Below are 16,049 nucleotides of genomic sequence, written 5' to 3' on the forward strand. Positions count from 1 at the left end.
TGAGCAGGCCTAAATAATTAAAGTGAAACAATCGGAAACAATACGGTAGTTTAAATCGATTTGATGGAATAGTTAGAATGTTTATCAAACTGCTAGAATAAAATGACGGCGTTCCGTTTAAATATTAGTCCTGACATTTGACGTTTAGTGTTTAAGATTGTACTGTCCTCTTGTGGTTGGTACGACCCATACCACGCTAAAGTGGTATCGTCCATTTTTGATCCAACATGGAGGGCACGGAGTGAACTGTCAAGCAATTCCTGAATCACTACCAGGGTAAGCTGGCTGATTGACAATTTGATATAATGAACAAAGTTATCTTATCTTAGAAGCAGTGTATTTATAGTGCATGCTTTAAAGAGGATCACGGCGCGCACATTCACCTAGAATGCACTAACTCATACTAGTGTTGTAACTGTTGATCTATAGGTTTTTGCACATAGACTATCTAACGTTGCATCATAACGTGAATAGCAGTGCACACGGATGGAAACCAACGCTATCACCGCGATCTACGCCGAGTTTAGCGGTCTGCCGACGCCGGTTTCCGCCCACCTCACTGAAGAACAAGTCGGCGATCAGAGCGTGTACACGGTGAACTCCGGTGAGATCCCCCTGTTGACTTGACATAAGGATCTGACATCTCTGCCATCTGTCGCCCCCGGACGAGTTGGCACATGCTGTCTACATTGTAAACCCTAATGACTCGCGTCAGGTTATAGGTTTGAACAAACACCCAATGTAATTTAGATAAAGAAAAAAAATTGATCTGAAAACATTGGGACCCACTACCTTTATGTAGGCTATTGTTTTTACTTTAAGAGACATTAATAATTGGCTTCAAAGCATAAGTGGAAATGTTCCAAAAACATTTGATCAAGATTTTATTTAGAGTACAGGTTCCTTCTGGGTCTCTGTACATGTCATGTCCTTAGTTGGGCATAAGGAAAAGCTTTTGATTATCTTAAAGATCCGAGACCTTCCTTATTCTGCACAAAAAGGCACATTTCTGGGTAGTTCTGATAAAACTCATTAATTCGAAAAAGTCATTGTAATTAGACAAGAGAGATGATAGGAGAGCAGTTTTTTTTTTTTTTTAGGCCAGTGATCGTAACAGCTCCACTGGGTGAATAATAAAATGTGCCATCTTATATTCAGTGTTACTCTCTCTGCTCAGAATGGAGTCAGAACAACCTGGTTGGAGGCTCCAGGCTGCGCTACATGCAGCAGTGGACTCTGTTAGTGGAACAAAGAAATGACTGCAAGATCCTCCAGACTGTCCTCCCTCCTGGGCCCTGTGCACCTCTACAGGCAGAGTTAGTACACACACACACACACACACACACACACACACACACACACACACACACACACACACACACACACACACACAATCAACATTGGAGTGACTTCAAACATTACAAGTTCCGCTCAACCAAGTTATGGAGAAATGGAGATTGTGCAGAAAAGTTATAGCAGTAAGAGCAGCTTGTTCTAATAGGGCAGTATAGTCACGTCTTTTCTCCAAGGTTAATTAACCAAACAATCAGATCACATTTGATTCTTCAAATTAGAAATTTATGGCAGTCTCTGGAATTGATGCATCATTGAAAACAGGCTTTTGATGTTCACAACTTTCCCATTACATTTCCATTTTCAAAATTTTTCAGAAGAAAGACAAACAACAATATATCGCTGTCGGTTCAGGGTGGTTCAGAGAACTAGTGCCAATTGCTAGCTTAACCTGTTCCACATACACAACAAAGATAGCTAGGATAAGATGCTACAATGCAAAGTAATATCTGTAAGTGCCAGGACGTACAAAATACAATAAGTGCGTATATTTAGGGCCAGGACATAGAAACATACAATAAGTAAGTAAAGGAAACCTACAATGCCGTCGTCTGCATCATCATGATAAACACAGTTCTCTATCTTCCCTCTAATGTCGTCACCAGGCTGCTGAGTAGCTTCTCCCCCGTCCGAGGCCTGAGAGCCGTTGTCAGGGAAACGACCGGAAGCCATCAGATTCTGGAGGTGAGGAGGACAGACTTTGATGCACTGTGACATGAAGTTTCCTTTTGAAAAAATAGAAACAAGATGGGGCCTGAATGATTATTCACAGAGGATGCGTGTGCAGATGTGTTGTGTGGCTATATCTTCAAGGTTCAGTGGGGTGTGCTGTGGGGGATTGGTGGTATTTGGACTGGTGTTGGAGGAGATTTTGTTGTTGCTAGTAGATCTGGGACAGCCACGGCCTCAGAAAGACTCTGGACCTCACGGCCCTCAACAAACATGGACGAGTTTACAATGATGGTGGGTGTGTTTTAACTATTTACTGTTACTATTATTACTATAATAATTTTTTAGTAATACAATATCTTCAGATACGTAGATATTTCAACATATTCACCTGAACTTGTTTGGACTCGACTGACATGATAGGTGTGTGTGTGTGTGTGTGTGTGTGTGTGTGTGTGTGTGTGTGTGTGTGTGTGTGTGTGTGTGTGTGTGTGTGTGTGTGTGTGTGTGTGTGTGTGTGTGTGTGTGTTCAGCCCAGTTTGGCTGTCTGTCGTGGTCAGGGTGTGAGAGCAGACTGCTGTATGTAGCAGAGAGGAACCAATCTAGCTCACCAGATTTACCCGGAAAATCCCCCTGTGGGAAGGTAGGACAGACACAGTCAATGAACCAACCTTCTATCAATCAATCCTACCGGCAAATGCTGTTCAATCATCAATAAATCAATACCTGTAACTTTGTAAACATCGTGTGTGTGTGTGTGTGTGTGTGTGTGTGGGGTAGTCCCTAGAGGACAGGAGTGTGTACAGGGAGGACTGGGGCGAGGGGTTAACCAGTAAGAGCCTCCCAGTGCTGTGTGTGGTTGAACTGGAGACGGGGAATGTCAGCGTGTTGCGGGGCGTCCCGTCGAACATCTCACCTGGGCAGGTGAGCGCGCACACACACACACACACACACACACACACACACACACACACACACACACACACACACACACACACACACACACTTGCAAACAGAAAAACAGACACATAGACAAAAGCAGATTTAATTTAAATCAAGAACATTGAACTTCATTTTAAGGAATTTAACTTAAATTCCTTAAAATGAAGGTTGTTGCAATACAATAGACCTGTAACAAAATGTGTGTGTGTGTGTGTGTGTGTGTGTGTGTGTGTGTGTGTGTGTGTGTGTGTGTGTGTGTGTGTGTGTGTGTGTGTGTGTGTGTGTGTGTGTGTGTGTGTGTGTGTGTGTGTGTTTCCCAAGGCGCTGTGGGCTCCAGGCAGCCATGTTGTGGTGTTTGTTGGCTGGAGTCACGAACCCTTCAGACTGGGCCTCAAGTTCTGCTCCAACCGCAGGTCAGCACCATGCACACTCACACTCACACATGCATACGCACTCGCACCCGCCAACCATGAGGTGGTATATGTGTTAATTAATGTGTCTTTAACGTTGTTCAGGTCAGCATTGTTCCTACTTGACCTGGAAGGACACTGTGGTGAGCAGATATGTTAAATTAATTACATTTAATGTGTGTATTTGTGTGTTTAGATCAGATGTATAAAATAGGTTTAGATACAAGCCGGCCAAATATACAGCAGGATGGCTATTGGAGAGGGTAAGACAGGCTTGTAAACCAATGAGCTGCGGGTATTCTGGGTAAAAAAGACGATAACGTTTACATTTACACAATCATATTATAAATATTGTATATCAAATTGATATATATATTTAATTGTAACATTTTCTGGATAAATCCTTTTTTTTGCAGAGAAACACATCTCTCTTTTTAACCTGGATTTGTTAATAGGCCAGTCTTGGCCTTCCAAATATGGTGGCCACATTGGCATACGATCCAAAGGCCAATGTGTCTCCTCTGTTTAATGTGTATGGTCGTACAGAGTGTCTATCAGAGGCGGACGTCTCCGTCTCCAGTCCCAGACTCAGCCCAGACGGAACCACCCTTGTCTACCTGCAGGGAAGCGTGTTCGGTCCGCACAACCAGTGTGTCAGCCTGCACCAGGTACTGTGTGTGTGTGTGTGTGTGTGTGCGTGCGTGCGTGTGCGTGTGTGTGTGTCTTTTGCATTTCATGTCACCTTTTTTACGATTTAATTATACCACAGTTTCTTCCACAAAATTGTATAGCTTCAACTCGTGTGTGTGCGTTTTCGTGTGCTTCTATAACAGTATGACCTACATAGCAAGAAGACATCTATATTAATGGACGTTGTCAACAGAACAAACTTTGGTCGGTACCAATATTAATGATTTTTGAAAATATTTTTAAAACGAGCAAAAATTGAATATTTTTAAATGGTTAATTCAAATTTGCCGCCTCTTTTGCATTACTTCTCATCGTTTTATCATCTCTCTCTCTCTCTCTCTCTCTCTCTCTCTCTCTCTCTCTCTCTCTCTCTCTCTCTCTCTCTCTCTCTCTCTCTCTCTCTCTCTCTCTCTCTCTCTCTCTCTCTCTCTCTCTCTCTCTCTCTCTCTCTCTCTCCCAGGTGAGTGTGCAGGTATCTATGAGTCCCTACCATCTAGCTGCTGGTCTGCAGACAGCCAGAGAGTCGTCTTCAGCAGTGCATGCAGAAACCGAAAGGTAACACACACGCACATGTACACACGCATGCACGCACACACACTACTGTACTTGTACTGGTACGCAGTTACTTTTGCTTGTAAATGTTTATTTCCCAAGTCTCTGTTTTACTGAATTGTATTGAGGTGATCTCTCTCTCACATCAGGACCTGTTTGTGGTGGACAGAAGGACGAAGACAGTAGACTTCCTCTCCGATAGTAAGAGTCTGTCCCGCCCTCCTCCTCCCCCTCCTCCTCCTCCTCCTTCTCCTCCTCTCTGTTCTGATCATCCTCCTCCCCCTCCTCCTCCTCCTCTCCGTTCTGATCTTCCTCCTCCTCCAACACCTCCTGCTCCCTCTCTTAGTTATGATCTTCCTCCTCCCCCTCCTCCTCCTGCTCCTCTCAGTCCTCCTCCTCCTACTTCTCCTCCTCCTCCTCCTCATAACCTGTTTCCTCCTCGTCCTCCCTCTCTGTTCTTTCCCTCTCACCTCCCTCCTCCTCCCTCCCCATGTCTTCCTCGCCCCCCTTCTTCCTCCTTCTCCTCCCCCTTACCGCCTCCCTCTCTCTTCTCTCCATCCCTTCCTCCCATGCCCTCCCTGTTTTCCTTCCCCCTTCCTCCTCCTCCTCCTCCTCCTCTCATTTCCTCTCCCTCGCTCTCTCAGCTGCCTCCCCCTCCTACTCCTGCTCCTCCTCCTCCTCTCATTTCCTCTCCCTCGCTCTCTCAGCTGCCTCCCCCTCCTACTCCTCCTCCTATTCCCCCTCTTCGTCGTCGCCATTGCAAGGAGGAACTGGAAGGTGCGAAAGATAACTTTCATGTTGTGTTTCATGTGTAAGGTGTCTCCCTCTCTTGTTCTTATAAGTCTATAGAGTCTCTCTCCTCTACCATATATATCTCTGGTCTTTCTCTTGTTCCTAGACATCTATATAGTCTCTCTCTTCTACCATACATATCTCTGGTGTTTCTCTTTCCTCAAAAAGTTTTAAATAGATCTGTGTGCAGTATGCACTCTCTCCCCCTATTTGTATGATCTCACTCTCTCTATAGATGTCTTTGGTCTCTCTTTACTCTACAGTTCTCTATGGCCTCTCGCCCCTCTATAGACCTCTATGGTCTCGCTCTCCTAAATAGATCAGTAAGGTAATTCTATCTTCTATTTAGATCTCCATGGCCTCTCTCCTCTTAAGATCTCTACGGTCTCTCTGTCCTCTACAGGTCTGTGTGGTCCCTCTCTCCTCAAAGATATGTGTACTCTCTTTATATACTGTATGTTGTTGGTCTCTATCTCCAGATCTGTCTGAGTTCTACGGCAGCTGGAAGCTGCTGGCGATACAGAAGGACCTCATGGTGGTTTACTGCTCAAGCCCCAACACACCACCAACTCTGGTCAGATGTCCCCCACGCACAGACACACATACACACACACACACACACACACACACACGTCAAGCATGCATGCACAGCTACACACATCAGTCACATCAGGGACATTCGTCAGATATAGACGACACACACAAACTATTACCTTTAAGATAATAGATAGAAGATATTAAGTTTGTGTGTGTGTGTGTGTGTGTGTGTGTGTGTGTGTGTATGTGTGTGTGTGTGTGTGTGTGTGTGTGTGTGTGTGTTTTCAGAGGGTGTGTTTCCTCCCGCCAGCAGGGGGCTGTCTGGATTGGCAAACTTTGCACCAGCCTGGGTTGACCTTTGACCCCCACTGGACGGTCCTGGATGTCAACCCTACCGCAGAAGAGGACAACACAGAGTACTGTCAGTGTCACACACACACACACACACACACACACACACACACACACACACACACACACACACACACACACACACACACACACACACACACACACACACACACACACACACACACACACACACACACACACACACACACACACCCCATTAGCCATAAGCCAGCACCATGGCTACCTGTAGAGCAATACTGGCTTCTCTGAAAGCTAAGCAGGGCGGGTTCTTGGATGGGAGACCAAAGGGTGCCGGTAGAGCTGTTTGAGGGCCAGTAGGGGTTACTCATCCCTCTGGCCCATGTTATATCCCCAATGCCCCAGGACAGAGACGGGGACTCTGTCCTGTCGAAGATCACTGTCTTTTGGATAAGAGGTCTAAGTGAGGTCTGACTCCCTGCGCTCACTTAATATCCCATTGCACTAATCGCTTAAGAGGAGGGGTGCTTACCAAGTGTTGTGGCAAAATTCCCAACCTGCACCCCCTCCCTAACCATCCCCGAGTCTCTAATTGGATAGTTTCATCGTTCTGCACCTCTCCCCTGTGACAGCCAGTATGTGGTTTGAGTTGCGCATACTGGCAGCCGTCCATCGCTCAAGTTGGTGCTACATACTATACATGTAGCACCCTACTGGGTGCTACATGTACCCGCCCCCTCGGCACACACGCACACACACACACACGCATGCACGCACACACACACACACACTATGTAAAGTGCCTTGGGTACCAAGGGAAGCTATATAAATGCAATCAATAATTATTACATTCATATGCACACACTGGATAAGTCCGATGCAGTAACCAACGTTGGCCTGCAGAGGGAGTCAAAATCTGTCCAACCCAGCCAGCCTTTTGAACGAATTCTTTCTGTCTGTCTGTAGCTGATCTAGACTTTGGGGCTGTGCTGGTTAAACCGAGGGATCATTTCCATGGAGCCAAGATACCCCTAGTGGTCTTCATCCACGGTCAGAGTCCAAACCTTATTTTAATACGATTTAATACTGTTGTTTTATGTCATGCTTAATATTTGGTGTTGAGGGTGCTTCATTGTTTAATGTAACTAGGGTGGTGTGTTTTGTAGGTGGGCCTCATTCACAGTTCCCTGCAGAATGGAACACCACTACAGCTGGACTGGTCAAACTGGGCTTTGCTGTCCTCATGGGTAACACACACACACACACACACACACACACACACACACACACACACACACACACACACACACACACACACACACACACACACACACACACACACACACAGACAGATAAACACTGTATCACCTGATGATGATGCACCCTATTGTGGTCTCACTTACTGTAATTTCTGTTTGATTCTCCGTCTGTAAATATCTATCTGTCTGTCTATCTGTTTGTATTTCTGTCCGTCTGTCTGGGTAGTGAACTACCGGGGATCGACAGGCTTCGGCCAGGACAGCATCTTGTCCCTGATTGGTCGGATCGGTACCCAGGATGTTAAAGATGTGCAGGTATTGGTTACCAATAGTTTCAAACGACGTTTGTACGAATGTAGCATTACATCATCTCATATTTCTAACTAAATAAACAAGAAATGTGATTAAATCAATCCAATAAATAAGACCTTGAGGTATCATGATATGTCAATATAAACACATCTCTTAATGAATAAGATGAATTGATTTGATTAATGTAATGGATTCATCAATAAGTCCTCTCTCTGGTCAGAGGGCCGTCACAACTGCACTGCAACACGACGCGACCCTTGACCCCGAGCGCCTGGCTGTGATTGGTGGGTCCCACGGGGGCTTCCTGTCCTGTCATCTGGTTGGTCAGTATCCAGACCTCTACCGGGCATGTGCGGCCAGGAACCCCGTGATCAACGCTGCCACCTTACTGGGAACCAGTGATATTGTTGACTGGTGAGACACCAAATTACACACAAACATACACACACATACATTTTCAGACTTGTTTAGTGTGCGTTGTATTCTGGGATGTGCAGGATATTATGTAGATGGGGTAGACATTAATGTTTGTGTGTGTGTGTTTTGTTATCTCTGCACATTTGCACGCTCTTTTTTTCTGTCTCTCGCTCTCGCTCTCTGTCTTTGTCTCAATGGCTCTTTATCCAGGCGTTACTCCAGTGTAGGATTGATGTACTCTTATGACCAAATCCCCACCTCTGAAGCACTGTCAATCATGCTGGAGAGGTCCCCGATTACACACGCTGCTCAGGTACACACACACACACACACACACACACACACACACACACACACACACACACACACTGCTTCCTCGACATTCATATCTAACAACACCAGAAGAGTGAGAGGATATCTAAGGATATGACCGCCCTAGCACTGGATTTGTACTGTACCTTTATTTTACATTTCACAGGGAACATTGGAATATGTTGGTGTAAGTCTTGCTATCTCCTGTGTGCAGATCCGGGCACCAGTTCTGCTGATGCTAGGAGCCAAGGACCGAAGGGTGTCTCCTCACCAAGGACTGGAGCTCTACAGAGCCCTGAAGAGCAGGGACTCACCTGTCAGGTAAGGGGGCAGGCCTAGAGCAGGTACTCGCCTGTCAGGTAAGGGGCGGGGCTAGAGCAGGGACTCACCTGTCAGGTAAGGGGGCAGGGCTAGAGCAGGGACTCCCATGTCAGGTAAGGGAGCGGGGCTAGAGCAGGGACTCCCCTGTCAGGTAAGGGGGCGGAGCTAGAGCAGGGACTCACTGTCAGGTATGGGGGCGGGGCCAGGGTAGGGACTCACCTTTCAGGAAGGGGGCGTGGCTAGAGCAGGAACTCACCTGTCAGGTAATGGGGCGGGGCTAGAGCATCAATTTTTTGTGATGATACCAAATCTACAATCTGTTGTTATATTTTAGGTTGCTATGGTTTCCAGAAGACGGCCACTCATTGGCCAGAGTGGATACACAGGCTGACTGCTTTCTGAACACAGCACTGTGGCTGCAGCAACACCTCTGAACACACACTCACACAGGCATGCATGATCTCTCACGCACACACACAATCAAAGGCAGAAATCTCTTTGTTACTGTAAGTATTTTTGTACTGTACAGTGGCCTTTTATACTCCTTGAGACAGCAGTCTTTTTGAGCTTTTACACGCAAAATAAACAATAACTTTGTTACATTAACTTTGTTATTTGTGAGTTTTATTTCCTTTGGATTTATTCACTATATTGATCTCTTCACAACCCCAACCTCCCAATTCAACCAGTAAAACAAACTGGTTTACGCTCAAATCAACTGCATATTGTGTCAATAGAGCTCAGTAGAGCTCCTGAGCTAAATGGACTTTCTTAACATTCATTCAATTGATTTTGAAGTCATCGTTATTAAATACTCTCCCGCATCAATAATAATGCAATTATTTGGATGTTGTTACAGAATACACTCATGCACATATTTGTGATCAGTGTCAACTTTGGTAATTCAAAGCTCTCCAGCAGGTGGCGCAATATATCCAATATTGCCTCCATGTGCTCGGTAGACTCACCGAGTAGGGACCCTTACTGCAGTTTTTTTATTCATCCATCAGGCTGGTTTACGCTGATCTTCCAGTTTAATACATAAGTGCTTTAGAAGATAAGCAACCCAATTACATGAACCAGTCATCGGTAATTCCAACGCTATTGTCTGTTTTTGACCCAGCAGGCATGCTATTGGATACACAGGGAAATTAACGTTGAAAAAGTCTTACACTAGAGACAATACTCCTAACCTGAGTATTTGGACATATGGACAGCCCAATGAGGTGGAGTTATATACCCTGATCGCCACAATTGTGCCAGCATAACTCTTGCGGTTTTTCTTCCATCTTTGAAAATGTAACGTGGGTACTATTTGCTCTACTCTACTCTTGCATTGTCTAATCCTACGTCACACATTCAGAGGAGCTCAATGCCGACGTCCAAACTACATTCCACGGAGGAAACAGTCCAGGATATATTAAGGGCATGCCCCCCAGCCAGCTGGAGAGGAGAACATACATTAGGGGTACCCCTATACACTATGCTATAAATATTTTAGCATCTCTGACATCTCTTGACAGGATGGCCTTCTTAAAAAGCTGATCAGACTCCTAGAATGAGGCTGGCATAGCACCCTTATGGCATTTCCTATTAATAACATGATGTTTGTGTATTCGTTAAAAGGGAAGAATCCAAAAGGCCAAACCGATTTTAAGTTTTAACATGGTTATCGCTAATGAGCTGTCCGATGGTTAAGCCCAAGACCGTGGCCGTTTTTGTCCCTAAAGTGTGTCCTCCCGCTAAGAGGGTGAGATGGGGTTACAGCAGACAGGATTGACCGTGAGAGAAAGCCCCTTGATGCCAGATCTCCACTGCAGCTGCTTTACAATAGAAAACCAAAACCTAATTATAGTGTGACCCAAGAGAGGTTGTGGTATTGGACAATACCACAATGATCCCAAAGATATGTTCTTATTTTCAGATGTGTTTCTCTTCTCCAGTCTTTCCCAGCTGCCTACTGCTAAATGTATCGTCTAAGTTTATCCTACCTTTAGTGCATAAAGTTTTATATACATTTTATGTCATAGCATGTTTTATTTGAACACAGATATAACCATAGCAAGTAGTACTGGTCCTCTTCGACCCATATACTTGTAGTTTACAGTAGGACCTTCGACCGCAGCACTAGAGGGCAGTATTCCACAATGAAAATTAAATACTAGGCTGTGCAAGCCAATGGAAAGTCGAAATAACAATATGGCCATATACTATTGCGGTATAATGGAGTTTGGCTCATTAATATAAATATAAAAATATGGCACCCGATTGTCCATGTAGTCTTTGCGCAAGTGGACATTCAAACCATCTCTGTTTCGATCCAATTTTAGTGTGTACGGTCGGGGTGAGAACAATATGTTTAACTTTTTCGTCAAATATTAATGCCTCTTTATAACAAAAGTGTGAGTCCATTGACACTCGACACTGTTGTTGCTGATCCCTGTTTTCAACGTATTGGTCAGTTCTGACCAATGAACAACGAGTATTGGTCTCAATATAGCTATCTCCACCAATAGAAAATCACTCCCCTACAGGTGCACCTGAACTCGACGGTATCAAAGTCAGAAGTGTATTAATAAATACGTAAGTTTCGCTTATTTGACACAATTTCTACAAACTTAAACATAAAATGCATTCGCTCGTTGCAACTGATTGACGCCATTTGGTATGTTATTTTGTTACGTTCAGGTTGTTTTTAATTTTGCTCTCCTTTGTTAACTTGATGCGATCACTCACTCGTGAACAATACGACTCAAAATATCACGATAGTCCTATAAGCCTTAGACAATTTATCAACCGTTGTCATGCAATGTCCCCTCGACCCCAGTCGCTCTCATCCCTCATGTATTTAATCTTCCTGTATCAGGAGGATTACTCCTTGTATGCAGCCTAAATTGGCATCCTTCTATGAGCCCGGTTCATATGACATGACCCTGAGGAAAACAAAGTAAAGGTCAAGTATATTGTAACAGAACACACACAACGCCACACGCAAGGGCAACGTGCACGTTTCCGTCTTTGCAATTGTGCGCAGGAGGGATTCGAATCGGCCACCTGTTCAACTATAGTCCCTCCCCCTCCCTCTCTCTTGTTCCATCCCAATTGTTCATCGGTAGTCAATGACTTGCGCAAGGTTATTGTTGATAGGGAAATCATGATCAGTACATGTCTGTTGGAAAATAGCAGTTCAGAGCAGACCGTTCTGTTTTGTTGTGTATGGGTTGTCTGTTTTCTCATGTCACTCATGACGCTCTGTTCAACCATAGTGCATCCATATCCCCTGAGACCGTGCATACTTGTATAAGCCTACATTCAGCACGGAAAGCACAGCTGGCATAAGGCTCTGTCTCTCTCTATTTACATTTAAATCTGAAACTGCTAAAGATGTATGCAGGGTATGATTATTGTACATCTTTCAAGGGGTTGAGAGACGTTAGTTGCAAACAATTACTTATCTAACTGTTGTTTTAATTAAAATGCAGCAGATACATCACAAGTAAATAATTTTTGTAATCAAAATGAAATCGAAAAAACAAAAATGTACAGATGTGATAGGTTATGAGAAGAAAGAGAACATATAAATAACCAGGCCTAAGTCTTGGTTGATTAATGTGGCTGAAGCATTTAAACCATAACAGGCAATCCTTTCCGTGATACTTTAAGTGCTTTTAAACGTCATGATTTGATGCCAGGAATCTCCAAGGGCTACTTTATATTAGGGGTAGAGTTGCATTTATTTATAAGCGATGCCTTTCCGTTTATTAAGACGGAATAGATTTCATACACCCATTTTATAGGGGAATAAATCATGCCCTAATATTGTGAAATAAAAATAGCTTAACAAACGATGGCACACAGACCTAATGCCCCTACAGTGAACTGTTTGTATAGTTATGATTTTAATAATGGGTGTTTGTTGGAACTTTGTGGAAGTTGCCAGATAAAAATATGAAAACATTTCACTGACAAGGTATTCAATATTTCTTTTCGATATTATTCTGTTTGAATTTGCCAAAGCTAGCTACCTCCATCCCTTCTCCTCTGGCTGGCAGTTTCCATTTCTACAAAAGACCGTGGAGTTGAGTAAGATCCACATTGATTATTATCTTCTTGTATGCATTGTTTCAATCTCCAAATTAGAATCCACAACATAATTCAACACTCTACTCAAGTGCACTGAACGGTTTATAACAATATAAACATTAATATAAACCGGTGAGGGAGCTAGCAGAGTTGTGTTCATTCAAAAATAAGGTAGTTCACGTTTAGGTGCTCACGTGTAATAAATGAATGCGTATCAATCACTATTGAAAAACATAATATTTTGTGGAAGGGAACAAACGCGTAGGGTACAAAGCCGGGAGGCCATCACCTTTTTAAATGTCAAGCCATATCTATAAACAATTTATTCCTTATATGGTAAAACACAGTTGGCATTGTTGGCAGTGCCTTACAATATCGAGAGCTTCATGTTCCCTTGAAGCTTGTGCACATTCAATGGTATAATATAACAGATGTTGTTATATACTCACAGGGATAAAGGCATGAATCAGGGGTAAAAATAGGCTGCCACTCAGCCTTGGGCACGGCCTTACCAGAGCATGGCAGACTCCTGGAGGAACATTCTGGAAGAATTACATCATGTGATCTGTTTCACTGTTTATACGGTGGGGCTCAGTTGTCTTTCTGGCCTTGTCTGTCGCTCTTGTCTGTTACGTTTTTTCTAGCAGTAGATTAAAAAAACACTAAATGGTAATCAAGCTCATTCATTTAGTATGAAAGTAAAGCTGTTTCTATGTATCTGTCTGTGCTTGTTCATTACTAAGCGTTTGGTTTACAAATTCCAACTAGAACCGTTTTGTAAGCAAAGGGAGCTGGGTCCACCTGAGGGAAATGGAGGCCGGGCTGTGAAATAACTGCAGTGTTTTATTATCATTGTATGATGATGAATGAGCGAGGGGGAGACACTGATGGTTTGTTCCAGTGGTCCAATGGTCACAGCCTATTTCCCCCCCCCCCCCCCCCCCCCCCAGGTGACACGAGGTGGGGAAGGAGAGAGCTGTGGGGGAGCGGTGTTGGTCCAGGAGGAACCAGGGGTCGAGGTACGATAGGATGAAGAGGACTAGGAGGAGATGGACAGGACACCGAGGAGGAGCCATGGACAGGTACATTTCATAAACCGTACAATCGTTTTGGCTTACTTTTGTAGGAATAATTGGATGAACAATGTGTATAAAATCATACAAAATAATATCACTGCTCTCATTTACTTTTTATGGAATGGTTCATGCCGTTCAATAAACTTATTTGACTAGTAATTCAAGTATCTTTCAAGTCATTCAAGTCATTTTAGTTAACGATTATAATTTCTGTTTCTATAATAACTTTTGTTAGTAACTGTCTATTATTATTCATTAATTGTAATCATAGTTTTTGATCCTGCTTTTTTTTAAATGTCGCTGCTTTATTCTGAACCATTAATAAACGTATTAATAAACGTAGTGCACTTTAAATCTTCCTGTGATGTTGTTTCATCCGACGCTACCAAACCTAGTTAGCCTTTCCCCGTCGATGTAAAAATAGACTGTGACAGTCCAGGTCCACAGAAGAAGGCGCTCTTGACCTCATAGACATTTACCACTTGGTATATGAGTTTGTCTGATTCTATGAGTGACAGGTAGGCGAAGGAAAGTGTCAACACATACGGTCGAGTCAACATGCTAAAAGAACTACATGTCCAGGGGAAGGAGGGAAGATTTCAGGGGGACGCCTATCCTCCTCCAAACTAATTATGGAAGCACTGGCCACTGAGAAAGTTATTGGCCAGTAGTCTTGGAACCAGACAAAGCAGTGAGCTCATGTTTTATTCACTCCAGCCTGGTCAGCAGACATAGCCCGGGCTGGGACAAATCCTAACCGTTTATCTCATAAGGGACGGGTTAGATACGTTCAGTGTTTCCTGATACAATGACAGCTAAGATGGCTGCGCTGATGTACCTACTTGTGTGTGTGTGTGTGTGTGTGTGTGTAACAATGATTCTTTGTGTGTATGCATGTATCAATGGGTGTGTTTGTGTGTGTGTCTGTCTGTATGCTAATATCTGCTTGTTTTCAGTCTTCTATAGGTATAGAAAAATGATGGAGAGGAGAATAAAAGGGGTGTGACGGTGGACAGTGTGCACACAGAGACACAGACACACACATACACAAAGATGAAGATGCTTTTATACACACATGCACATATTCTGGCTTACACACAACACATACACACATATATAGATATCGGCGTACACAACAAAAACATGTTGAGACTTGCTCACACACGCACACAGACGGCTGAAAACACAGATATTAGCTTACATACACACACACACACATGGATACATGCATACACACAAACAATCATTGAAACACACAAACACACACATGTAGGTACATCAGCGGCAGCCATCTTGGCTGTCATTGTATCAGGAACCATTGAACGTATCAAACCCGTCACTTATTAGACAAACTGTTTACTATTTATTCTCTCCATCATTTTTCTATACCTCCCTTACCCCCCAAAAAAAATTATCTCAAACATTTTCTAAACATCATTTTTCTCCGTTTTTTTATTCTCCATAATTTTTCCACACTTTTTTGAGAGAGCAAATTGAGAACCGTGTTGGTCCTAACAGGTGATCGGCTACAGGGGATCCGCTACAGATTATCAGCTCTACTAATCACCACTAGAAGGTTACAAATTAGTTTCACTGTCATTGGCTGTGGAAAACAGCACTATTGATATACATTTTGGTAAGGGTTAACCCAATTATAATTTGTAGTACAATTGCCTCAGAGGGTAAACAAAAGCGATCTATGCAAAATATATGAAGAACTGAAAAATCATAGCCTGTCTTGAGCTGGCCATGTTGTCTAGGGCGCAGGGAGACAGGCACACAGTCACCAGGGGGGTCTGATTAGCACCGCTCGGCAGCGATGACACCCACCACGCCTCCTAGATCCCTCACTGTTCCAAAACTGTCCCCATGAGCTGTGGCAGATGAGGAGTACCTCCAGCCACATATTGGTTTCCCCCAAGTGCTTCAGGCGGTCTTTTGTGCCGGCAGCCATTGGTAGCCTGTTTTACCTGTTTGTTCTGTTTGTCATTACT

The 16,049-nt window shown here is 43.8% G+C and overlaps 1 protein-coding gene across 1 annotated transcript; it reads left to right on the forward strand.

Annotated features, from left to right (window-relative positions):
- Positions 1-214: 214 nt before the first annotated feature.
- On the forward strand, positions 215-9,464 carry LOC307079600 (acylamino-acid-releasing enzyme). Its single transcript, XM_079742034.1, has 22 exons — positions 215-276; positions 430-604; positions 1,178-1,316; positions 1,959-2,037; positions 2,241-2,316; positions 2,556-2,665; positions 2,803-2,946; positions 3,286-3,377; positions 3,480-3,517; positions 3,921-4,042; positions 4,208-4,268; positions 4,525-4,619; positions 4,766-4,817; positions 5,888-5,982; positions 6,234-6,366; positions 7,242-7,325; positions 7,442-7,522; positions 7,761-7,849; positions 8,067-8,260; positions 8,474-8,576; positions 8,790-8,896; positions 9,231-9,464. Exons 2-22 carry the CDS (start codon positions 487-489, stop codon positions 9,328-9,330), a joined length of 2,112 nt encoding a protein of 703 aa, XP_079598160.1. The 5' UTR covers positions 215-276; positions 430-486; the 3' UTR covers positions 9,331-9,464.
- Positions 9,465-16,049: the final 6,585 nt, after the last annotated feature.

The sequence above is a fragment of the Pollachius pollachius genome (genome assembly GCF_949987615.1).
Source record: "Pollachius pollachius genome assembly, chromosome: 8".
Taxonomy (NCBI): Eukaryota; Metazoa; Chordata; class Actinopteri; order Gadiformes; family Gadidae; genus Pollachius; species Pollachius pollachius.